Source organism: Oncorhynchus nerka, linkage group LG9b (genome assembly GCF_034236695.1).
Source record: "Oncorhynchus nerka isolate Pitt River linkage group LG9b, Oner_Uvic_2.0, whole genome shotgun sequence".
Taxonomy (NCBI): Eukaryota; Metazoa; Chordata; class Actinopteri; order Salmoniformes; family Salmonidae; genus Oncorhynchus; species Oncorhynchus nerka.
In genome coordinates, this window is record NC_088424.1 from 38,868,329 (window position 1) to 38,894,969 (window position 26,641).

General features: G+C 43.3%; 2 protein-coding genes across 3 annotated transcripts in view; both read left to right on the top strand.

Annotated features, from left to right (window-relative positions):
- Positions 1–5,352, top strand: part of LOC115120141 (EEIG family member 2-like) — a 49,119-nt gene extending 43,767 nt beyond the window's left edge. Inside the window, exons 10-11 of the mRNA XM_065013674.1 lie at positions 2,147–2,210; positions 2,612–5,352. Coding sequence (XP_064869746.1) covers positions 2,147–2,210; positions 2,612–2,654 — 107 coding nt within the window. The 3' untranslated portion in view covers positions 2,655–5,352. The remainder of the gene's footprint in view (positions 1–2,146; positions 2,211–2,611) is intronic.
- A 3,817-nt stretch (positions 5,353–9,169) lies between these two features.
- LOC115126949 (pre-mRNA-splicing factor 38B-like) lies at positions 9,170–18,180 on the top strand. Of its 2 annotated transcripts, none has more exons than XM_029656586.2 (6): positions 9,170–9,684; positions 10,955–11,023; positions 11,477–11,628; positions 12,786–12,846; positions 16,542–16,777; positions 16,908–18,180. In XM_029656586.2, the coding sequence occupies exons 1-6, from the start codon at positions 9,460–9,462 to the stop codon at positions 17,650–17,652; spliced, it is 1,488 nt and encodes a 495-aa protein (XP_029512446.1). In that variant the 5' UTR covers positions 9,170–9,459; the 3' UTR covers positions 17,653–18,180. The 2 variants fall into 2 exon arrangements, with proteins under 2 accessions (XP_029512446.1, XP_029512450.1); XM_029656590.2 differs by having other exon boundaries at positions 9,184–9,275.
- The last annotated feature ends 8,461 nt before the right edge of the window (positions 18,181–26,641 follow it).

Here is a 26,641-nt window from a genome sequence, read left to right on the forward strand (position 1 = left end):
GTGATTTGGTAACAAAACAGATGGCACTGTGATAGACTGCATCCAGTTTGCTCAGTAGAGTGTTGGAAGCTATTTTGTCGATGACATCGCCGAAGTCGAGGATCGGAGGATAGTCAGTTTTACTAGGGTAAGTTTGGCGGCGTGAGTGAAGGAGGCTTTGTTGCGAAATAGAAAGCCGATTCTAGATTTGATTTTGGATTGGAGATGTTTAATATGAGTCTGGAAGGACTCTAATGGACTCTAAAGGTACCTAATGGACTTTTTGATTAGCTATTTCAGTTGACTCGTTTTTTCAAAGCCCCTTAACTCCCTGTCTCTCTCACTGTAAATCCCCTCCACTCCCTGTCTCTCTCACAGTAAAGCCTCTCCACTCCCTGTCTCTCTATTGTAAAGCCCCTCCACTCCCTGTCTCTCTCACTGTAAATCCCCTCCACTCCCTGTCTCTCTCACAGTAAAGCCTCTCCACTCCCTGTCTCTCTATTGTAAAGCCCCTCCACTCCCTGTCTCTCTCACAGTAAAGCCTCTCCACTCCCTGTCTCTCTATTTTAAAGCCTCTCCACTCCCTGTCTCTCTCACAGTAAAGCCTCTCCACTCCCTGTCTCTCTATTGTAAGGCCCCTCCACTCCCTGTCTCACTCACAGTAAAGCCTCTCCACTCCCTGTCTCTCACAGTAAAGCCCCTCCACTCCCTGTCTCACTCACAGTAAAGCCCCTCCACTCCCTGTCTCACTCACAGTAAAGCCCCTCCACTCCCTGTCTCTCTATTGTAAAGCCCCTCCACTCCCTGTCTCTCTCACAGTAAAGCCCCTCCACTCCCTGTCTCTCTCACTGTAAATCCCCTCCACTCCCTGTCTCTCTATTGTAAAGCCCCTCCACTCCGTCTCTCTCACTGTAAAGCCCCTCCACTCCCTGTCTCTCTCACAGTAAAGCCTCTCCACTCCCTGTCTCTCTATTGTAAAGCCCCTCCACTCCCTGTCTCTCTCACGGTAAAGCCTCTCCACTCCCGGTCTCTCTCACGGTAAAGCCTCTCCACTCCCTGTCTCTCTATTGTAAAGCCCCTCCACTCCCTGTCTCTCTATTGTAAAGCCTCTCCACTCCCTGTCTCTCTATTGTAAAGCCTCTCCACTCCCTGTCTCTCTCACGGTAAAGCCTCTCCACTCCCTGTCTCTCTCACGGTAAAGCCTCTCCACTCCCTGTCTCTCTCACGGTAAATCCCCTCCACTCCCTGTCTCTCTATTGTAAAGCCCCTCCACTCCCTGTCTCTCTATTGTAAAGCCTCTCCACTTCCCGTCTCTCTATTGTAAAGCCTCTCCACTCACTGTCTCTCTATTGTAAAGCCTCTCCACTCCCTGTCTCTCTCACAGTAAAACCTCTCCACTCCCTGTCTCTCTCACGGTAAAGCCTCTCCACTCCCTGTCTCTCTCACAGTAAAGCCCCTCCACTCCCTGTCTCTCTATTGTAAAGCCCCTCCTCTCCCTGTCTCTCTCACGGTAAAGCCCCTCCACTCCCTGTCTCTCTCACGGTAAAGCCCCTCCACTCCCTGTCTCTCACGGTAAAGCCCCTCCACTCCCTGTCTCTCTCACAGTAAAGCCCCTCCACTCCCTGTCTCTCTCACGGTAAAGCCCCTCCACTCCCTGTCTCTCTCACGGTAAAGCCCATCCACTCCCTGTCTCTCTCACGGTAAAGCGCCTCCACTCCCTGTCTCTCTCACGGTAAAGCCCCTCCACTCCCTGTCTCTCTCACGGTAAAGCCCCTCCACTCCCTGTCTCTCTCACGTCAAAGCCCCTCCACTCCCTGTCTCTCTCACGGTAAAGCCCCTCCACTCCCTGTCTCACTCACGGTAAAGCCCCTCCACTCCCTGTCTCATTCACAGTAAAGCCCCTCCACTCCGTCTCACTCACAGTAAAGCCCCTCCACTCCCTGTCTCTCTCACGGTAAAGCCCCTCCACTCCCTGTCTCACTCACAGTAAAGCCCCTCCACTCCCTGTCTCTCTCACGGTAAAGCCCCTCTACTCCCTTTCTCTCTCAAACTAAAGAATGTTTGTCAATAACCACTTATTTTTAGATGGCTAAGCAAATAACCACAGGCCATTTTGGCAGCGTGGCAACCTTGCCTTGATTGACAGTTTCTTGTTTGTGCGTTACAGAGGAGGGGCTCAGGCTGTTTGTTGGTCCTGGTGGAAGCACAGCGCTGGGAAGCCAACACACCAGGTGGGTGACATTATTACCTAATGCATCAGAAAGTGGGTGACACCATAGAGATTGAATGACTACAAAGGGACACACAGGCACTCCTAGCAACAATCACTGTCACTGAATCACGGATAACAGATAACATTTAAAGGGATAGGGCACAATTTTGTCAATTAACTATCTACCTCTAACTTCCTTCATACTGGACACAGACAAAAAACATGTATCCATTAAGTAGATAAAATACTTAATTGTCAAAATCTTGCACTGTCCCTTTAATGCACAAGGGCCAATCGATAGAATATATGATTAATAGAATGTGATTGTTTGTTGTGAAGTGTTTTTCAGTAACACCCTTTCACTTGTTTGGTGTGAGTTGTTGCTGGTTGGATAATAACGTGTGTGACGTTCTCTTTCAGGGTTGGCGCGGGGCCCTACGAGCAGGTGGTGATCAGACGCTAGCCCTCTGGGAGTGGATGTGTCTCATAAGGTGCCAGAACACCACAGAGTCTGACAGAGGGAAATAGTTCTCACCTCTATGCAGGACAAACATTTTGTTCCAATGGGAGTCCAGGTCTGAGGTGTGGAACCTGTGTAAGCCTGCTCCCCTAGTGTTGAAGCCAGGAGGTGACCTGAAGTTCATGATTACAACTTGTTCAATAACTTTCAGAAGAAAGAGGATATATTGATATATATACACACACTGTGCAGTCAGAAAGTATTGAGACCCCTTGATTCTTTCCACATTTTGTTACAGTCTTATTCTAAAATGGATTATATAATATATATATATATATATATATATATATATATATTCAATCTACACACAAAACCCCATAAAGACAAAAACAATTTTTTGACATTTATTAAAAGTGGAAATATCATATTTACATAAGTATTCAGACCCTTTACTCAGTACTGTGTTGAAGCACATTTGGCAGCGATTACAGCCCTGAGTCTTCTTGGGTATGACACTACAAGCTTGGCACACCTGTATTTGGGGAGTTTCTCCCATTCTTCTCTGCAGATCCTCTCAAGCTCTTTCAGGATGGATGGGGAGCATCGCTGCACAGCTATTTTCAGGTCTCTCCAGAGATGTTCGATCGGGTTAAAGTGTGGGTTCTGGCTGGGCCACTCAAGGACATTCAGATACTTGTCCTAAAGCCACTCCTGCATTTTCTTGGCTGTGTGCTTTGGGTCGCTGTCCTTTTGGAAGGTGAACCTTCGCCCCAGTCTGAGGTCCTAAGCGCTTTGGAGCAGGTTTTCATCAAGGATCTCTCTGTACTTTTCTCCGTTAATCTTTTCTTCGATCCTGACTAGTCTCCCAGTCCCTGCCACTGAAAAACATCCCCACAGCATGATGCTGCCACCAACATGCGTCAGGCAAACTCCAAGTGGGTAGACATGTGCCTTTTACTGAGGAGTGGCTTCCATCTGGCCACTCTACCATAAAAGCCTGATTGGTTGAGTGCTGCAGAGATGGTTGTCCTTCTGGAAGTTTCTCCCATCTCCACAGAGGAACTGGAGCTCTTTCAGAGTGACCTTTGGGTTCTTGTTCACCTCCCAAACCTCCCCCGACCCTTCTCCCAACCCTTCTCCCCCGAAGTGGCCAGCTCTAGGAAGAGTCTTGGTGGTTCCAATATTCTTCCATTTAATAATGAAGGAGGCCACTGTGTTCTTGGGGACCTTCAATGCTGCAGAAATATTTTGGTACCTTTCCCCAGATCTGTGCCTCAACACAATCCTGTTTTCGAGCTCTACGGACAATTCCTTCGACCTCATGGCTTGGTTTTTGCTCTGACGTGCACTGTCAACTGTGGAACCTTATATAGACAGGTGTGTGCCTTTCCAAATCATGAAAAAACAAAACAATTTTAGAATAAGGCTGCAACGTAACAAAATGTGGAAAAAGGGAAGGGGTCTGAATACTTTCCGAATGCAATGTATATATTGAGTACTGTTGGAATTAACTGTGCAGAGTGGTATAATGTTCTCTACCCAGAGAGGCTAGACTTTCAATGCTGCAGTACTTCTGTTCAATGAAGACTTCTTGTTATACAAGTAGGAGAATGCTCAGCTCTTACAACAAAAAGGGCTTGTTGTTTTTTTAAATGTTTTTTTAGTCCTTCCAAATGGTTCTAGGTTACTCTGGGAGGTATTTTGTCATTTACTGTTTTATTGTTTGGTATGTTGCTGCTTGATATGTTCACTGTGTAAAATGTGTAGTATTTCACACACACAGGTGTTTTAACTGACAAAGTGTGGCAATGAGCTGGTTTCATTTTCCACAAGGACCTTAAAACTGACTAAAGAACTATACACAGACAGCTTGCCTGACGTCACCGACCTACAGGTGCCCTATTCTGTCAAATGAACAAAGATGAACTGGCATATCTGTTTAGCTATACATGGAGGCCCGAGTGGCAAGCACATCATTAGCTCAAGAACATTATTAAGATTCTATGAGCAGAGAAATTATATAAGTGCCAGATGGGGTTGCCTCTTGGCTCCTTACGATGAAGTAATGAAAGGAGGAAAAAGCAAAGGGAGGAGGAGTGTCAACATCAGATGGAGGTGAAGAAGATGTCCTTGAAGCTATAGATTAGGGTTAAGGTTTCAAATCCTCAGGAAAAATGGTTATACAGTAAATGTACTATGCTCTATGATCCCAAAACGGACAGTTCAGTTCACACTGTGTTGCTTTGATATACAAAACTGTATTGGGAGAGAAGTCTCCTTGGTCAGAAAACGTTAATCTTTTCAGAAAGCTTATTTTCATACAAAAACAGGCACTCCTAGCAACAACTACTAGTAAGTAGGAGGGAAAACTGATTTAGGGACAGTAAACATGGTTGACGTTTGGAAAGTGGGGCAAGTACAGCTTCACTCAAGAGAAGATGGAGTCAGTCAAGTACAGCGATCAAACCAAGATGTTAAGAGTCCTGCCAAACCATCAACTATCTGCAAGGCCAAACATGACATTTCTATAAACGTTTGTCTTGTTCAGTGCTTTGTTGAAATACTGTTTGTGGAGTTTGTTATATCCATGATGTAAGTGTTACATCATTCAACTTCACATTCAGACTAGTTCTTGTGATTGTGTATGTTAATACTCTTGCATTTGTCGGTTTTTACTGGTATGAATAAATTAGAGAAAGAATGCTCTTCAAATCAAATGTTATTGGTCACATACACATGGTTAGCAGATGTTAATGGTCACATACACATGGTTAGATGTTAATGCGAGTGTAGCGAAATGCTTGTGCTGCTCGTTCTGACAATGTAGTAATATCTGACAAGTAATCTAACAAATTCACAACTACATTATACACACAAATGTAAAGGGATGAATAAGAATAGGTACATATATATACAGTGGCTGACTAAATACTTTTTTGCCCCACTGTATGTCTATGTTAGTGATGGCTGTTTAACAGTATGATGGCCTTGAGATAGAAGCTGTTTTTCAGTCTCTCGGTCCCAGCTTTGATCCACCTGTACTGACCTCGTCTTCTGGATAGTAGTGGAGTGAACAGGCAGTGGATCGGGTGGTTGTTGTCCTTGATCTTTATGGCCTTCCTGTGACATTGGGCGCTGTAGGTGTCCTGGAGGGCAGGTCGTTTGCCCCCGGTGATGCGTTGTGCAGACTGTGTTACCCTCTGGAGAGCCTTGCAGTTGAGGGCGGTGCAGTTACCGTACCAGGCCGTGATACAGCCAGACAGGATGCTCTCGATTGTGTATCTGTAAAAATGTGTGAGTGTTTTAGGTGACAAGACTAATTTCTTCAGCCTCCTGACCTCACCTCCCTGTAGACCGTCTCGTCGTTGTTGGTAATCAGGCCTACAACTGTAGTGTTGTCTGCAAACTTGAATATTTGAGTTGGAAGCTTGCATGTCCACGCAGTTATGGGTGAACAGGGAGTACAGGAGAGGGCTGAGAACGCACCCTTGTGGGGCCCCAGTGTTGAGGATCAGCAGGGTGGAGATTTTGTTTCCTACCTTCACCACCTGGTGGCGGCCCGTCAGGAAGTCCAGGACTCAGGATGTTAAACTTTTATGACTTTCTTGTTTGTCCAATTCATACCCTTATCGTACTGTTTGTACCTTTATTATGTTGATATCCTACTCTGCTTGTTGTTTTTACCGTTATTTCTATAGACTGATGTTGCAAGTGCAGGTCCCACATTGTTCAATGTCCTAAATGTTGGAAGATTGTGAATTGGGATACAGTATAGAAGTAACAAACACACATGCTGTGTTGTTCTGTAAAGTAATAAAACAATACAATTTATTTAAGAAACAACAGCTCTTGCTCAATAGATTTAGATTTTTTTCCCTATCCCCTGCTAAACTGTGGCCTACTTTTCCTTCCTGGCAGCTACAAAACCCAAATGTAGTATGTATGTTGTCATGGTGAAAACGTGTTTCTTGTTTTCGATACAATAGATATCCTAGTACTTAATTCAGTCCCATGGGATGGGAATATTGATGGATGGATGCTTCAAAAGCAGCTAGTGATATTTAAACAGTGAATCCATGCTGACTCAGAGAGCTGTTACATAACTGCTGTCAGTAGTACTCAACACAGTGGGGGTTGAGAAAGGGCTCAGGGCTGCTCGTCACCGCCAGTCTGGCAGTCCTGCCTCTGGGTGAGATGCTTACAAAGTACCAGAGGACAGATGGCTGGCTACCGTGGCTATATACTATCACTGGCAGGGAGGGAGCGTTCCTGGAACACAGAGCTGCTACAATAGATTGTAAATGTGATGCTGATTTTTGCAGCGTGAAAAGGCCCATATATTATAGCAAGGAGGGGAGGAACGGATACATGCAGTGAAGAACTGTCTTTCAACCCACCTTTAGAATATGTGGGAGAAGGGACTTGCATGACTGGATGGTCAGAGAATACTGCAGTGATTAAGGGGGAATGAACCAGCAACCCTACCTCCTGTGTAATAAGGGCCCAGACATCATGTTAAAAGCCGTTTTCAGGTCTCTCCAGAGATGTTCGATTGGGTTAAAGTGCGGGTTCTGGCTTGGCCACTCAAGGACATTCAGAGACTTGTCCCAAAGCCACTCCTGCGTTGTCTTGGCTGTGTGCTTAGGGTCGTTGTCCTTTTGGAAGGGGTCGATGTTTTCAAATGGAGGAAGAGTAGTCGGAATAAATCAAAGATTGACAGATTACTTGTGTACATAGCTAGGACTGAAGGTATGCAAATTATGAAAGACACAGTAGCTACCCCAACATTGAACCAGTATCTGGGCCGAGGAGGAGACGATGAGAATATGACCTACTCCAGTGCTAGCCTCTCTACACTGGCTTCCTGTTAAGTCAAGGGCTCATTTAAAGGTTTTACTGCTAACCTACAAAGCATTACATGGGCTTGCTCCTACCTATATTTCCGATTTGGTCCTGCCGTACATACCTACATGTACGCTACGATCACAAGACGCAGGCCTCCTTATTGTCCTTACAATTTCTAAGCAAGCAGCTGGAGACAGGACTTTCTCCTATAGAGCTCCATTTTTATGGAATGGTCTGCCTATCCATATCAGAGACGCAGACTCTGTCTCAACCTTTAAGTCTTTATTGAAGACTCATCTCTTCAGTAGGTCCTATAATTGAGTGTAGTCTGGCCCAGGGGTGTGAAGGTGAATGGAAAGGCACTGGAGCGACGAACCGCCCTTGGGGTCTCTGCCTGGCCGGTTCCCCTCTCCACTGGGATTCTCTCCCTCTAACCCTATTACAGGGGCTGAGTCACTGGCTTACTGGTGCTCCTCCATGCCACCCCTAGGAGGGGTGCGTCACTTGAGTAGGTTGAGTCACTGACGTGATCTTCCTGTCTGGGTTGGCGTCCCCCTTCGGGTTCGTGCCTTGGGGGAGATCTTCGTGGGCTATACTCAGCCTTGTCTCAGGGTAGTAAGTTGGTGGTTTGAAGATATCCCTCTAGTGGTGTGGGGGCTGTGCTTTGGCAAAGTGGGTGGGGTTATATCCTGCCTGGTTGGCCCTGTCCAGCGGTATCGTCGGATGGGGCCACAGCGTCTCCAGACCCCTCCTATCTCAGCCTCCAGTATTTATGCTGCAATAGTTTGTGTCAGGGGGCTAGGGTCATTCTGTTATATCTGGAGTATTTCTCTTGTCTTACCCGGTGTCCTGTGAATTGAAGTATGCTCCCTTTAATTATCTTTCTTTCTCTTTCTCTCTGAGGACCTGAGCCCTAGGACCATGCCTCAGGACAACCTGGCTTTACTCATTGCTGTCCCCAGTCCACCTGGCCGTGCTGCTGCTCCAGTTTCAACTGTTCTGCCTGAGGCTATGGAACCCTGATCTGTTCCCTGGACGTGCTACCTTGTCCCGGACCTTCTGTTTTCGAAGACAGCACCTGCTCTCTCTAACTCTGAATGATCGGCTATGAAAAGCTAACTGACATTTACTCCTGAGGTGCTGACCTGTTGCACCCTCTACATCCACATCCGCATTATTGTTTGACCCTGCTGGTCATCTACGAACGTTTTAACATCTTGGCCATGTACTGTTATAATCTCCACCCGGCACAGCCAGAAGAGGACTGACCACCCCTCAGAGGATGATTCCTCTCCAGGTTTCTTCCTAGGTTCCTGCCTTTCTAGGGAGTTTTTCCTAGCCACCGGGCTTCTACATCTGCATTGCTTGCTGTTTGGGGTTTTCGGCTGGGTTTCTGTACAGCACTTTGTGACATCGGCGGATGTCAAAATAGCTGTATAAATACATTTGATTTATTGATGACTTATTCAACGTCTCCCCCTCTGCCACAAACACACAGAACAGGAGAAAAACATAATGAAATGTATTACTATAAGAAATTACAGTCAATTATTCAAAACGACTATCATTGCATGCTCACCAATCAGTGAATGCAGTGAGCCAAAGATCTTGAATTCCTCGATACAGTTACTGTACTTTGGTACTCATTCACGAAAGTCACTCATTGGACGAACGGCGTTCGTTGCCTTTTCCGGTCTTCTCCTGGCAGCGGCAGTTACGTGCGTACCATTTTCTCCTACTGTTGCCGAAGAAACTCAGCTAGCAAGATAGATCTACAAAGTAAGGTTTTGTGGGCCATAATCTGGTGCTAGGTTATTGTAGAATATAGTTTTCCGCAACTATTGACGGTTTCAAACCCCGCTTTAATGGCGTTATAGTCAGAAGCATCGATTGTGTAAGCTAGCGTTAGCGTTAGCGGCTAATTTCCCGCATTTGTGGATCGACAGCCTGGGATCCTCGCATTATGGCCAACAACACTGTAGCCGGGAATCAGCAACAAGGACAGGCTGTGAACAAGATTGGCCCTAACCCTGGAAAACATGGCAACAACTTGCCTCTCTGGGGAAACGAAAAGACTATGAACTTGAACCCTATGGTCCTCACCAACGTGCTCTCATCTCCATATTTCAAGGTTCAGCTCTATGAACTGAAAACCTACCATGAGGTGGTGGATGAAATATATTTCAAGGTAACCAGACCGATGCTGGCTAACGTTACTATACTAGCTAAAGTTGGTTAGCTACCTTATGTAGCGGTTTGAACGTATTGGTAAATTGCTAACTTAACTGGCTAAATGGTTCAGTGGCAGGTAGCTAGCTTTTGCTTAACGCTGTTTTTCGTATTATTTGGCAGTATCATCTCAAATGGTTCCTAACGTGTTTGTTAGATAACTAACTTCGCTAGCGTGCTAGCCACCGCTAACCTGACCCTATTTTCAGTTCTGTTTACTAATTTGAGTGGGTTGCAACGTTAGCTAGCTATGTAGCTAAGTTAACTAGCTAACGTCTCTTAGGTTTTCCTCTCGGTCTGTAGCTAAGTTAACTGCTGATAATTAAAATTGTGTTGGAATTAACGTTACTGTAGCTAGTTAACGTTAGCTGGCTCGCCAGTCAGGTAAACTCTAGTGTTATGTTAGCCTATTAATACACGCTAACTACATTTAGCACCTAATTAGTATTGCTGAAGAGATCTTTCCGTAGCCCGGACGCACGCTCAGTTTTGAACGTGAACAAGCATCGCTTGCAATACGGTTTTGGAAACATAAGAAACGTAGCTATTTTTCATATCAGCGAGAAATTGTTCTAAAATGGTTAATTGGGGCGACCACCCGTGCTCATTAGCTATCCAGCATGCTCCGAACTAACCCAAAGCCCGGCGAATTTTACGGTTGAAAGGCATTGTATCCCCCGTGGACAGGTTTGTACGTTCAGGCTGCAAAGGCATCGATTTCCGCCTTGTCGCGATTTAATGGCGAGAAGGCAGTTAAAAAAAGGGAAGTGTGTGTACTTTATGAAACACTTTTCCACCATGGCTAATGTCTAGGAATCCTAGTCCCAGATGTTGCATATCGTGTTCAGTCAATCGGGGTGCCGAAGTCTGTTGTTTACCTCTGGCTGAACGCTGGGCACATCAGGAAGGAGCATTAGACGCTCTAGGATGGCAATAGGCATCCGAACACCTGTGTGTAACACAAGAAAGCCTACAGAAACGTGTTGTAATTGAAACATGCTGTCGACTGCAACTGATAAAGCCTGTTAAAAACAATGTACAGTAAGTATATATTTAGCATTTGTGAAATGATTTGGATGTGATTGGAAAGTAAAGGGCTGCAAAGGCGTCTTCCTGATGTGCCCAGCGTTCAGCCAGAGGTAAACAACAGACTTCTGCAACCTGAATGTGATTCACATGCATTGATTTTGTCATGGGGTCACCGTGTTTTAAAAAAAATGTGTCTGTAGGTGACTCATGTTGAGCCCTGGGAGAAAGGCAGCAGGAAGACTGCTGGACAGACTGGAATGTGCGGAGGGGTAAGTTAGAAAGTACGTGCCTTTTGCCTCCCCCTGTTTCTCTGTCCCAGATGATGGGGGTAACAGTCACTCTGACTTATGTCTGATTTAATGGCTTTAGCTGTCAATAGAATCAATATAAGTTACATCCTGACCAGAGAAGCTATTCTCTGCCTAATTCTGTTCATAAGTGCATCACATACATTTGACATTTTTTACATTATAGTCATTTAGCAGACGCTCTTATCCAGAGCATCATACAAATATATACATGCACATACATGCATGCAGATATGCATGCATATCAGTAGTTGATAGATGACAAACGCAAGCAATACACTTAACTTAGCTGTGGAGTAGGACCGTGTTGAAAAACGATAATTCCCCCCAAAACGTAGAGGTCCACTTCAGATATATGTTAGGAACACTGGTCCCAAAAATCGAAACGTCTGACACATGAACCTCTGTTCTCAGGTGCGTGGAGTCGGGACAGGCGGCATTGTGTCCACGGCCTTCTGCCTGTTGTATAAGCTGTTTACCCTCAAGATGACCCGCAAGCAGGTGATGGGACTGATCACTCACAACGACTCGCCCTACATCAGAGCACTTGGTTTCATGTACATAAGGTACAACTCTTTTACATTTTGGTTTATGTAAAAGGCAAATGTTTGCACAAAGGATGGAACCTATTGGACTTGTTTTTATTTGGTTGTAAATCCATTTCACTCACCCTGTTCTAATGGGTTGCAACCTCTTTGTGAAATGCTCAGCAGCCATTTTGCAGTGTATAGTTGCATGCCTAAATGATACCATTTTGCAGTGTATAGTTGCATGCCCAAGTGATACCATTTTGCAGTGTATAGTTGCATGCCCAAGTGATACCATTTTGCAGTGTATAGTTACATGCCTAAATGATACCATTTTGCAGTGTATAGTTGCATGCCCAAGTGATACCATTTTGCAGTGTATAGTTGCATGCCTAAATGATACCATTTTGCAGTGTATAGTTGCATGCCTAAATGATACCATTTTGCAGTGTATAGTTGCATGCCTAAATGATACCATTTTGCAGTGTATAGTTGCATGCCTAAATGATACCATTTTGCAGTGTATAGTTGCATGCCTAAGTGATACCATTTTGCAGTGTATAGTTGCATGCCTAAATGATACCATTTTGCAGTGTATAGTTGCATGCCTAAATGATACCATTTTGCAGTGTATAGTTGCATGCCTAAGTGATACCATTTTGCAGTGTATAGTTGCATGCCCAAGTGATACCATTTTGCAGTGTATAGTTGCATGCCTAAGTGATACCATTTTGCAGTGTATAGTTGCATGCCTAAGTGATACCATTTTGCAGTGTATAGTTGCATGCCTAAGTGATACCATTTTGTTCCGACATCTCTTTATTAATATGTTGTTACATTAACTACATGTCTTTTCCTGGAATAGAGGTGTTATATAAGATGTGTTCGCAGGCAACAGTAGGTAGCCTAGTGCCTAAGAGCATTGGGCCAGTAACTGAAAAGTTTATGGTTCGAATCCCAGAGCAGACTAGGTGAAGAAGAAAATAAATCTGCCTGTGTCCTTGAGCAAGGCTCTTAACCCTAATTGTTCCTGTAAGTCGCTCTGGATAAGAGTGTCTGCTAAAGGACAAAAATGTAAAAACAGTATCTAGCTTCAGATGGTTAACATCGGTGTCAAGATGCAGGCGGAAGTCAGATGTCTACATGTGTTATTTAATGGGATGCTCAGTAGTGTGTTATGTGTGCGTTTCCTCCAGATACACCCAGCCCCCTGCAGACCTGGTGGACTGGTATGATGGTTTCCTGGATGATGAGGAGGTATGTCCACACGGGTAATACTTTCATGTTTCTCTACCTTTCACTAACAAGTCTGGCATGATCCAAACTGTTGGCTCTCAGTTCTCTCCTTGTTGTGATGCTCAGAGCTGATTTTTCACCTTTGCCTTCATTTGGCTTAATTGTCCCCAGTCCCCCTCCCCCCGCGCAAAATTGAGTAGTTAGGTCATTCACTCTGCTCTGCTGCCTGTTTTTGTCAGGGTAAGTATATTTGACGTAGAGTTGAACCATACAGTCAAATTCTGTTAACTAAAGGCATGCCCTTTGTGTTTGCCAAGATGCAATCAGGACTTGTTGCACAAACTCAATGAATAAAAAATCTAATTTGACATTTTACACTGAAATGTGTAACGTTGTTTCTCCCAGGCTCAGATTTATAACAACACGTATATTTCAACACATAAATCCATTGCTTCGTTTTCTTTTCTCTGACACCCTCCTACTGACACCCTCTTACTACTTAAAGGTGCTACACAGAATTCTTTGGGGAATTTTTGCATTGTAATTCCAGAAATGTCCTTAATTAACATATATGGCACTAATTATGGAATGATAGTCTTTCACAGTATTACTTATCCACCAGTGTTGTGATTGGATATTCACATAAGCTGTTTCTAACTTTGTGGCTGCCATTTCCTGGTTGCAGAAATTCTGCAGTGTTTCCTCAGTTTCAGTTTGAGAAAACAAGCACTGAATAGTGTAGGTAAGCATTGTGCCATTTATATCACTGAAATATTTTTTAATAGCAACAAATATTTTTTTTACAGCTGAAGTTGGTGGTCCAAAACAAAAGTTACTTTCAGTTTTGGTCCACCAGTTTCAAACAGCTGTAAAAAAATATATATATATTAATTTTATATTGAAAATGCATTTCACAGTGATTTAGATGGTACAACGACTCCCTACACTATTGTGCTTGTTTTCTCACATAAACTGAAATTGAGCAAAGAGTGTTGGGGGGGGAAATCCAGACATGAAATGAAAGCCATTTCCACTAGATAACACAGCCACACAGTCTGAACAGCTTTCCCAGTTTGACAACCGATGCCACTCCGGTGGGAGATATCAATAGGCACTTATATAACAGCCAATCACAACACTGGTGGATAAGTAATACTGTGAAACACTATCATTCCACTATTAGCACCAGATATGTTAAGAGCATTTTCTGAAATTACAATACAAAAAAATCCTATGTGTAGTACTTTTTAATACAATTGAACAATTTTCTGAGGAGAACTTTGTAGTAGATGTTCAGTGCATTCGGAAAGTATTCAGACCTCTTGACTTTTTCCACATTTTGTTACGTTACAGCCTTATTCTAAAATGGATTAAATTGTTTCCCCCCCCTCATCAATCAACACAACACACAACCCCATAATGACAGAGCAAAAACAGATTTTTTATTTGTTTTTGCTCATTTGTAATAGGACATTTACAGTACTTTGTTGAGGCACCTTTGGCAGCGATTACAGCCTTGGGTCTTCTTGGGTATGACGCTACAAGCTTGGCAAGTTCAAGTGCGGGCTCTGGCTGGGCCACTCAAGAACATTCATAGACTTGTCCCGAAACCAGTCCTATGTTGTCTTGGCTGTGTGCTTAGGGTCGTTGTCCTGATGGAAGGTGAACCTTCAACCCATTCTGAGGTCCTGCGCACCATTGCGCAGGTTTTCATCAAGCGTCTCTCTGTATTTTGCTCTGTTCATCTTTCCCTCGATCCTGACTAGTCTCCCAGTCCCTGTCATTGAAAAACATCCCCACCGCATGATGCTGCCACCACCATGCTTCACCATAGGGATGGTGCCAGGTTTCATCAGACATGATGCTGCCACCACCATGCTTCACCGTAGGGATGGTGCCAGGTTTCTTCCAGACGTGACGCTTGGCATTCAGGCCACCGTCTTCAATATTGGTTTCATCAGACCAGAGAATCTTGTTTCTCATGGTCTGAATTCTTTAGGTGCTTTTTGGCAAACTCCTAGCGGGCTGTCATGCCTTTTACTGAGGAGTGGTTTCAGTCTGGCCACTACCATAAAGGCCTGATTGGTGGAGTGTTACAGAGATGGTTGTCCTTCTGGAAGGTTCTCCCATTGCCATATAGAAACTCTGGAGCTCTGTCAGAGTGACCATCATGTTTTTGCTCACCTCCCTAACCAAGGGCCTTTTCCCTCTATTGGTCAGTTTGGCTGCATGGTCAGCTCTAGGAAGAGTCTTGGTGGTTCTAAACTTCCATTTAAGAATGATGGAGGCCACTGTGTTCTTGGGGACCTTCAATGCTGCAGATTATTTTTGGTGCCCTTTGCCAGATTTGTGCCTCAACACAATCCTGTCTCAGAGCTCTACAGACAATTCCTTGAACCTCATGGTTTGGTTTTTGCTCTGGCATGCACTGTCAACTGTGGGACCTTATATAGACAGGTGTGTTTCTTTCCAAATCATGTCCAATACATTGAATTTACCACAGGTGGACTCCAACCAAGTTGATGAAACATCTCAAGGATGACCATTGGAAACAGGATGCAACTAAGCTCAATTTAGAGTCTCGTAGCAAAGGGCCTGAGAACTTATGTAACTAAGGTATTTCTGTATTTAATTTTTTTTGTATAAAAGCCTTTTTTCACTTTGTCATTATGGGGTATTGTCTGTAGATTGATAAGGGGAGGAAAGTGTTTAATCCATTTTAAAGTAAGGCCTTAACGTAACAAATACTTTCCAAATGCACTGTATCCTCTCTGTGCATTCAAACCTTCAATTGGCTGGATATTGTTTGTCAGACTGTGCAACCAGGCCTACTTTCTTGTTCTGATGCAATATTTTAACCTGACATCCTCTGACATCCTACCCAACTGGCTAATTCCCATGTTCTCTTCTTTAGATGCCCCTTGTGCAGCAGGTGAATTGGATAATGTATCTCTCAGCACTGTTGGTTTGCGTGTGTGAGTGCAAAACGGCTGTTCTCTACCCATTCAGACCTGGTCTCTCTGTAGTTGCTGTGCACATACTTACCTACATGCCTCCACTCTGTACTTGCACTGTGGCCAGCGTCTCCCTGGACTGTCGAGAGAACTAGGAAGGAGGAAGCAAAACACTTTCCTTAACCCTTATTTTGTTGCCTGCCTACGGCTCCATCTCAATTGTCCATCTCAAGTCGCTTCCTCTCCTTGTCTCACCCCCATCTTTACTTCCTCTTTTAATGCTAGTGCAGATGGAGGAAACGATGAGGAGAGGAAGCCACTTTAGACTATTGAGATGCAACCCAGGGTGTTTTCAGTTATTTTGCTAACATATCGTTGTGTAAGAGAGCTCACAGTGTAAGTACAGACTTTTCAGGACAGCCAGACAGATTAAATGAGAGAAACCATTTTTCCATTTCCATACTATTATTTCCTATAATCAGTATCAGGCACTAAGTTGAATTATAAAGCAAACACATGATAAGGATTGCTATGTGAGCATATTAAGCTAGATGAAATCAGAGGTGAAGGTTCAGTACTTGGTCATCACAAATTATATTTGATTTCTAATTGAGTCATGGAGGCAAGTGTTAAAAAAACAAGGGACTAGGAAGATATGCTGAATAAATATGATAATGAATGCAATGTCTTTTGTAGTTCTGTTTTTTGCATCTGTGTGTGTTAATAACGTTTTCAATACCCCCCCACCCTCTATGTTCTCAGGAGCTGGATGTGAAGGCCGGAGGCGGCTGCGTTATGACCATCGGTGAGATGGTCCGGTCGTTTCTCACCAAGCTGGAGTGGTTCTCCACACTCTTCCCACGCATCCCGGTTCCTGTGCAGAAGATGATTGACACACAGATGAAGGCAAGGCCCCGGAAGGTTCCTGAGAAGGTGGAGGAGCCGGTTGAACCTGTGCCAGAGGAGGGACGGGCGACAGAAGGGCGTAGACGCTCCCGGTAGGAAATGGATAAAAGCCATTCCGAAGAATATTCTGTATTATGTGGATCGCATCTCTGTCAATGAGGGAGGGTTTTTGCTGTTCATGAGGCTGATATTTAGGTTCGTTTCTGTTTTTCTATTGGTCAGGAGCCCCAGGAGGTCCCCCAAACGGTCGAGGAGCAGGAGCCACCACCGCGAACGAGAGCGCCACGGCCCAAGCTTCGACCGCGAGCTGGACAGGGAACGTGACCGCCAGAGGAAGGAGAGGGAGGGTAAGGACGGGGACAGGAGAGGAGGGGACAGGGAGAGAGGGGAGAAAGCGAGGGACAGGGGAGGAGAAAGGGAGAGGCGACGGTCCAGGAGCAGGGAACGCAAGGGAGAGCGGAAAGACAGGGAGAAAGAAAGGGAGGGGGGCGGGGAGAACGACAGAAGCAGGAGGAAAGACAGGGGCAGTGACAGAGGGAGGGAGAGGTCCAAGGACAAGAGGAGCAAGGGAGAGACTGAGGACAGGAGACACAAAGAAGAGCGGGATGAGAGGAGGGGGCACAGGGAGGAGAGGAAGGCCAAGCGCTCCAGTCGGAGCGGAAGCAGGGAAAGGAGACACAAGGAGAAGTCCAAGAAGAGAGGAGAAGTCCAAGAAGAGAGTGGAAGCAAGAGCAGGGCCGAGGTGGGGGAGAAGGAGAAGAGCAGGAAGAGAGAGCGCAGCCATGAGAGGGGGGAGGGCGAGCAGCGCTCACACAAACGCAGCCGCAGCAAAGAGCGGAGCCACCGGCCACGAGAGCCCAGCAACGGGAAAGCCCACGGGAAACACCGAGAGCGCAGGAGGAGCCAGAGCATGGATAGAGGAGAGAGGACGACACAGAGAGCGCAGGAGGAGCCAGAGCATGGATAGAGGAGAGAGGACGACACAGAGAGCGCAGGAGGAGCCAGAGCATGGATAGAGGAGAGAGGATGACACAGAGCGCTCGGGCAGAGTCCCCTTAGCTCGTCACAACTCTTCTCTGCCTTTCTCTCTTCATTCATTGGTTTTACTTGTTCGTGTAGTCTGCCATGTATTATTAAAAAGAGAAGAAAAAAACATTAGCACGAGAAACTACCTGGACTTGTCTTTGGCCAACGTAATGCTACTTTATGTAGATCTTTCTATCTCTGCCTTTCTCCTCCCTTTCTAGACCAGCGTTACTTTTCATTCGAGACAGTTGTATTAGAAAAAAAATGCCATTTTAAGTTTTTATATGGTTTTGTCTCTGGAAAGTTCCAAATTGCTTTGTACATACGGGTCTGAGAATGTTTTAAATCCTACAGAGCAACCTCCGAAGGTGAATTTGTACCATGCACTGAGCCGTACTGATATTGTGCTGTGTTTGGTTAAGTGCTCTGTTACATTTTGTTTTCTAATTAAACAACTTTTACAAAAGGAGACGTTGTGTGGGGTGATTATGGTTTTGTTGAGGTGTAGTTCTTAAAGCTGTAATTCCTTATTCATTTACACAAGTACTCCTCTAAAAAGGTTTTATCTGGTACGATCTCACTCGATTACACGAGTACTCCTCTTCAAAGCACTTCCAGATCTAGGGGATTGTATACCATGGTTATAATGGACTGCTGTAATGTCTGCTAAATGACTAAATAACGGAGTACCGTAGTGTCTGCTAAATGACTAAATAACGGACTACCGTAGTGTGCTAACTGACTAAATAACAGACTACCGTAGTGTCTGCTAAATGACTGAATAACAGACTACCGTAGTGTCTGCTAAATGAAGAACTGGACTACCGTAGTGTCTGCTAAATGAATAAATGGACTACCGTAGTGTCTGCTAAATGAAGAAATGGACTACCGTAGTGTCTGCTAAATGAAGAAATGGACTACCGTAGTGTCTACTAAATGACTAATTAACTGACTACCGTAGTGACCTACGAGGTGCTACACCCGGACAAGGGTAAGAAGAAGCAAGCCTATCATGTGAACCTCCTCAAGGCCTGGGAGGAGGCCTCTCCAAGGGAAAGTCATTTCTGGTCTGCAGAGTAGAAGAAGAAGACTAGCTAAATGACTGACTAACAGACTACCGTAGTGTCTGCTAAATGACTGAATAATGGACTACCGTATAGTGTGTGCTAAATGACTGAATAATGGACTGCCGTAGTGTGCTAAATGACTGAATAATGGACTACCGTAGTGTCTGCTAAATGACTGAATAATGGACTACCATAGTGTCTGCTAAATGAATGAATAATGGACTACCGTAGTGTCTGCTAAATGACAATAATGGACTACCGTAATGTCTGCTAAATGACTGAATAATGGACTACCGTAGTGTCTGCTAAATGACTGAATAATGGACTACCGTATTGTCTGCTAAATGACTGAATAATGGACTACCGTAGTGTCTGTTAAATGACTGAATAATGGACTACCGTAGTGTCTGCTAAATGACTGAATAATGGACTACCGTAGTGTCTGCTAAATGACTGAATAATGGACTACCGTAGTGTCTGCTAAATGACTGAATAATGGACTACCGTAGTGTCTGCTAAATGACTGAATAATGGACTACTGTAGTGTGCTAAATGACTGAATAATGGACTACCGTAGTGTGCTAAATGACTGAATAATGGACTACTGTAGTGTCTGCTAAATGACTAAATAATGGACTACCGTAGTGTCTGCTAAATGACTAAATAACGGACTACCGTAGTGTGCTAACTGACTAAATAACAGACTACCGTAGTGTCTGCTAAATGACTGAATAACAGACTACCGTAGTGTCTGCTAAATGAAGAACTGAATAATGGACTACCGTAGTGTCTGCTAAATGAATAAATGGACTACCGTAGTGTCTGCTAAATGAAGAAATGGACTACCGTAGTGTCTGCTAAATGAATGAGAAATGGACTACCGTAGTGTCTACTAAATGACTAATTAACTGACTACCGTAGTGACCTAAGGTGCTACACCCGGACTAAAGGGTAAGAAGAAGCAAGCCTATCATGTGAACCTCCTCAAGGCCTGCCTCTCCAAGGGAAAGTCATTTCTGGTCTGCAGAGTAGAAGAAGAAGACTAGCTAAATGACTGACTAACAGACTACCGTAGTGTCTGCTAAATGACTGAATAATGGACTACCGTATAGTGTGTGCTAAATGACTGAATAATGGACTGCCGTAGTGTGCTAAATGACTGAATAATGGACTACCGTAGTGTCTGCTAAATGACTGAATAATGGACTACCGTAGTGTCTGCTAAATGACTGAATAATGGACTACCGTAGTGTCTGCTAAATGACAATAATGGACTACCGTAATGTCTGCTAAATGACTGAATAATGGACTACCGTAGTGTCTGCTAAATGACTGAATAATGGACTACCGTAGTGTCTGCTAAATGACTGAATAATGGACTACCGTAGTGTCTGTTAAATGACTGAATAATGGACTACCGTAGTGTCTGCTAAATGAATGAATAATGGACTACCGTAGTGTCTGCTAAATGACTGAATAATGGACTACCGTAGTGTCTGCTAAATGACTGAATAATGGACTACCGTAGTGTCTGCTAAATGACTGAATAATGGACTACTGTAGTGTGCTAAATGACTGAATAATGGACTACCGTAGTGTGCTAAATGACTGAATAATGGACTACTGTAGTGTCTGCTAAATGACTGAATAATGGACTACCGTAGTGTCTGCTAAATGACTGAATAATGGACTACCGTCTGCTAAAGTGAATAATGACTAAGTGTGCTAAATGACTAAATAACAGACTACCGTAGTGTCTGCTAAATGACTGAATAACAGACTACCGTAGTGTCTGCTAAATGAAGAACTGGACTACCGTAGTGTCTGCTAAATGAATGAATAATGGACTACCGTAGTGTCTGCTAAATGACTGAATAATGGACTACCGTAGTGTCTGCTAAATGAATGAATAATGGACTACCGTAGTGTCTACTAAATGACTAATTGGAACTGACTGACTGAATAATGGACTACGTAGTGTCTGCTGACTGAATAATGGACAAGTGGCTAAATGACTGAATAATGGCTACCGTAGTGTCTAAATGACTGAATAATGGACCTCCTCAATGCCTGATGGACTATGAATAAATTTCTGGTCTGGACTACCGTAGTGTCTGACTAGCTAAATGACTGAATAATGGACTACCGTAGTGTCTGCTAAATGACTGAATAATGGACTACCGTAGTGTCTGCTAAATGACTGAATAATGGACTACCGTAGTGTCTGCTAAATGACTGAATAATGGACTACCGTAGTGTCTGCTAAATGACTGAATAATGGACTACCGTAGTGTCTGCTAAATGACTGAATAATGGACTACCGTAGTGTCTGCTAAATGACTGAATAATGGACTACCGTAGTGTCTGCTAAATGACTGAATAATGGACTACCGTAGTGTCTGCTAAATGACTGAATAATGGACTACCGTAGTGTCTGCTAAATGACTGAATAATGGACTACCGTAGTGTCTAAAATGACTAAATGACTGAATAATGGACTACCGTAGTGTCTGCTAAATGACTGAATAATGGACTACCGTAGTGTCTGCTAAATGACTGAATAATGGACTACCGTAGTGTCTGCTAAATGACTGAATAATGGACTACCGTAGTGTCTGCTAAATGACTGAATAATGGACTACCGTAGTGTCTGCTAAATGACTGAATAATGGACTACCGTAGTGTCTGCTAAATGACTGAATAATGGACTACCGTAGTGTCTGCTAAATGACTGAATAATGGACTACCGTAGTGTCTGCTAAATGACTGAATAATGGACTACCGTAGTGTCTGCTAAATGAATGAATAATGGACTACTGTAGTGTCTGCTAAATGACTGAATAATGGACTACCGTAGTGTGCTAAATGACTGAATAATGGACTACCGTAGTGTCTGCTAAATGACTGAATAATGGACTACCGTAGTGTCTGCTAAATGACTGAATAATGGACTGCCGTAGTGTCTGCTAAATGAATGAATAATGGACTACTGTAGTGTCTGCTAAATTACTGAATAATGGACTACCGTAGTGTGCTAAATGACTGAATAAGGGACTACTGTAGTGTGCTAAATGACTGAATAATGGACTACCGTAGTGTGCTAAATGACTGAATAATGGACTACTGTAGTGTCTGCTAAATGATTGAATAATGGACTACCGTAGTGTCTGCTAAATGACTGAATAATGGACTACCGTAGTGTCTGCTAAATGACTGAATAATGGACTATTGTAGTGTCTGTTAAATGACTGAATAATGGACTACCGTAGTGTCTGCTAAATGACTGAATAATGGACTACTGTAGTGTCTGCTAAATGACTGAATAATGGACTACCGTAGTGTCTGCTAAATGACTGAATAATGGACTACAGTAGTGTCTGCTAAATGACTGAATAATGGACTACCGTAGTGTCTGCTAAATGACTGAATAATGGACTACCGTAGTGTCTGCTAAATGACTGAATAATGGACTACCGTAGTGTCTGCTAAATGACTGAATAATGGACTACCGTAGTGTCTGCTAAATGACTGAATAATGGACTACCGTAGTGTCTGCTAAATGACTGAATAATGGACTACCGTAGTGTCTGCTAAATGACTGAATAATGGACTAACTAAAATGACTGAATAATGGACTACCGTAGTGTCTGCTAAATGACTGAATAATGGACTACCGTAGTGTCTGCTAAATGACTGAATAATGGACTACCGTAGTGTCTGCTAAATGACTGAATAATGGACTACCGTAGTGTCTGCTAAATGACTGAATAATGGACTACCGTAGTGTCTGCTAAATGACTGAATAATGGACTACCGTAGTGTCTGCTAAATGACTGAATAATGGACTACCGTAGTGTCTGCTAAATGACTGAATAATGGACTACTACTAAATGACTGAATAATGGACTACCGTAGTGTCTGCTAAATGACTGAATAATGGACTACTGTAGTGTCTGCTAAATGACTGAATAATGGACTACCGTAGTGTCTGCTAAATGACTGAATAATGGACTACCGTAGTGTCTGCTAAATGACTGAATAATGGACTACCGTAGTGTCTGCTAAATGACTAATAAATAATGGACTACCGTAGTGTCTGCTAAATGACTGAATAATGGACTACCGTAGTGTGCTAAATGACTGAATAATGGACTACCGTAGTGTCTGCTAAATGACTGAATAATGGACTACCGTAGTGTCTGCTAAATGACTGAATAATGGACTACCGTAGTGTCTGCTAAATGACTGAATAATGGACTACCGTAGTGTCTGCTAAATGACTGAATAATGGACTACTGTAGTGTCTGCTAAATGACTGAATAATGGACTACCGTAGTGTCTGCTAAATGACTGAATAATGGACTACCGTAGTGTCTGCTAAATGACTGAATAATGGACTACCGTAGTGTCTGCTAAATGACTGAATAATGGACTACCGTAGTGTCTGCTAAATGACTGAATAATGGACTACCGTAGTGTGCTAAATGACTGAATAATGGACTACCGTAGTGTCTGCTAAATGACTGAATAATGGACTACCGTAGTGTCTGCTAAATGACTGAATAATGGACTACCGTAGTGTCTGCTAAATGACTGAATAATGGACTACCGTAGTGTCTGTTAAATGACTAAATAACAGACTACCGTAGTGTCTGCTAAATCACTAATAAATAATGGACTACCGTAGTGTGCTAAATGACTGAATAATGGACTACCGTAGTGTGCTAAATGACTGAATAATGGAAATAGTGTCTGCTAAATGACTGAATAATGGACTACCGTAGTGTCTGCTAAATGACTGAATAATGGACTACCGTAGTGTCTGCTAAATGACTGAATAATGGACTACCGTAGTGTCTGCTAAATGACTGAATAATGGACTACCGTAGTGTCTGCTAAATGACTGAATAATGGACTACCGTAGTGTCTGCTAAATGACTGAATAATGGACTACCGTAGTGTCTGCTAAATGACTGAATAATGGACTACCGTAGTGTCTGCTAAATGACTGAATAATGGACTACCGTAGTGTCTGCTAAATGACTGAATAATGGACTACCGTAGTGTCTGCTAAATGACTGAATAATGGACTACCGTAGTGTCTGCTAAATTACTGAATAATGGACTACCGTAGTGTCTGCTAAATGACTGAATAATGGACTACCGTAGTGTCTGCTAAATGACTGAATAATGGACTACGTAGTGTCTGCTAAATGACTGAATAATGGACTACCGTAGTGTCTGCTAAATGACTGAATAATGGACTACCGTAGTGTCTGCTAAATGACTGAATAATGGACTACCGTAGTGTCTGCTAAATGACTGAATAATGGACTACCGTAGTGTCTGCTAAATGACTGAATAATGGACTACCGTAGTGTCTGCTAAATGACTGAATAATGGACTACCGTAGTGTGCTAAATGACTGAATAATGGACTACCGTAGTGTCTGCTAAATGACTGAATAATGGACTACCGTAGTGTCTGCTAAATGACTGAATAATGGACTACCGTAGTGTCTGCTAAATGACTGAATAATGGACTACCGTAGTGTCTGCTAAATGACTGAATAATGGACTACCGTAGTGTCTCTGCTAAATGACTGAATAATGGACTACCGTAGTGTCTGCTAAATGACTGAATAATGGACTACCGTAGTGTCTGCTAAATGACTGAATAATGGACTACCGTAGTGTCTGCTAAATGACTGAATAATGGACTACCGTAGTGTCTGCTAAATGACTGAATAATGGACTACCGTAGTGTCTGCTAAATGACTGAATAATGGACTACCGTAGTGTCTGCTAAATGACTGAATAATGGACTACCGTAGTGTCTGCTAAATGACTGAATAATGGACTACCGTAGTGTCTGCTAAATGACTGAATAATGGACTACCGTAGTGTCTGCTAAATGACTGAATAATGGACTACCGTAGTGTCTGCTAAATGACTGAATAATGGACTACCGTAGTGTCTGCTAAATGACTGAATAATGGACTACCGTAGTGTCTGCTAAATGACTGAATAATGGACTACCGTAGTTTGCTAAATGACTGAATAATGGACTACCGTAGTGTCTGCTAAATGACTGAATAATGGACTACCGTAGTGTCTGCTAAATGACTGAATAATGGACTACCGTAGTGTCTGCTAAATGACTGAATAATGGACTACCGTAGTGTCTGCTAAATGACTGAATAATGGACTACCGTAGTGTCTGCTAAATGACTGAATAATGGACTACCGTAGTGTCTGCTAAATGACTGAATAATGGACTACCGTAGTGTCTGCTAAATGACTGAATAATGGACTACCGTAGTGTCTGCTAAATGACTGAATAATGGACTACCGTAGTGTCTGCTAAATGACTGAATAATGGACTAAATGACTGAATAATGGACTAGTGTCTGCTAAATGACTGAATAATGGACTACCGTAGTGTCTGCTAAATGACTGAATAATGGACTACCGTAGTGTCTGCTAAATGACTGAATAATGGACTACCTGAATAATGTCTGCTAAATGACTGAATAATGGACTACCGTAGTGTCTGCTAAATGACTAATAAATAATGGACTACTGAATGACTGAATAATGGACTACCGTAGTGTCTGCTAAATGACTGAATAATGGACTACCGTAGTGTCTGCTAAATGACTGAATAATGGACTACCGTAGTGTCTGCTAAATGACTGAATAATGGACTACCGTAGTGTCTGCTAAATGACTGAATAATGGACTACCGTAGTGTCTGCTAAATGACTGAATAATGGACTACCGTAGTGTCTGCTAAATGACTGAATAATGGACTACCGTAGTGTCTGCTAAATGACTGAATAATGGACTACCGTAGTGTCTGCTAAATGACTGAATAATGGACTACCGTAGTGTCTGCTAAATGACTGAATAATGGACTACCGTAGTGTCTGCTAAATGACTGAATAATGGACTACCGTAGTGTCTGCTAAATGACTGAATAATGGACTACCGTAGTGTCTGCTAAATGACTGAATAATGGACTACCGTAGTGTCTGCTAAATGACTGAATAATGGACTACCGTAGTGTCTGCTAAATGACTGAATAATGGACTACCGTACTGTGTCTGCTAAATGACTGAATAATGGACTACCGTAGTGTCTGCTAAATGACTGAATAATGGACTACTGTAGTGTCTGCTAAATGACTGAATAATGGACTACCGTAGTGTCTGCTAAATGACTGAATAATGGACTACCGTAGTGTCTGCTAAATGACTGAATAATGGACTACCGTAGTGTCTGCTAAATGACTGAATAATGGACTACCGTAGTGTCTGCTAAATGACTGAATAATGGACTACCGTAGTGTCTGCTAAATGACTGAATAATGGACTACCGTAGTGTCTGCTAAATGACTGAATAATGGACTACCGTAGTGTCTGCTAAATGACTGAATAATGGACTACCGTAGTGTCTGCTAAATGACTGAATAATGGACTACCGTAGTGTCTGCTAAATGACTGAATAATGGACTACCGTAGTGTCTGCTAAATGACTGAATAATGGACTACCGTAGTGTGCTAAATGACTGAATAATGGACTACCGTAGTGTCTGCTAAATGACTGAATAATGGACTACCGTAGTGTCTGCTAAATGACTGAATAATGGACTACCGTAGTGTCTGCTAAATGACTGAATAATGGACTACCGTAGTGTCTGCTAAATGACTGAATAATGGACTACCGTAGTGTCTGCTAAATGACTGAATAATGGACTACCGTAGTGTCTGCTAAATGACTGAATAATGGACTACCGTAGTGTCTGCTAAATGACTGAATAATGGACTACCGTAGTGTCTGCTAAATGACTGAATAATGGACT

Bases quoted from the DNA above. Each gene is read 5' to 3' on its own strand.
- LOC115126949 (XM_029656586.2), top strand. From the start codon at position 9,460: ATGGCCAACAACACTGTAGCCGGGAATCAGCAACAAGGACAGGCTGTG. The intron at 11,629-12,785 runs GTACAACTCTTT...CGTTTCCTCCAG, and splicing joins CTTGGTTTCATGTACATAAG to ATACACCCAGCCCCCTGCAG. The intron at 12,847-16,541 runs GTATGTCCACAC...CTATGTTCTCAG, and splicing joins GTTTCCTGGATGATGAGGAG to GAGCTGGATGTGAAGGCCGG.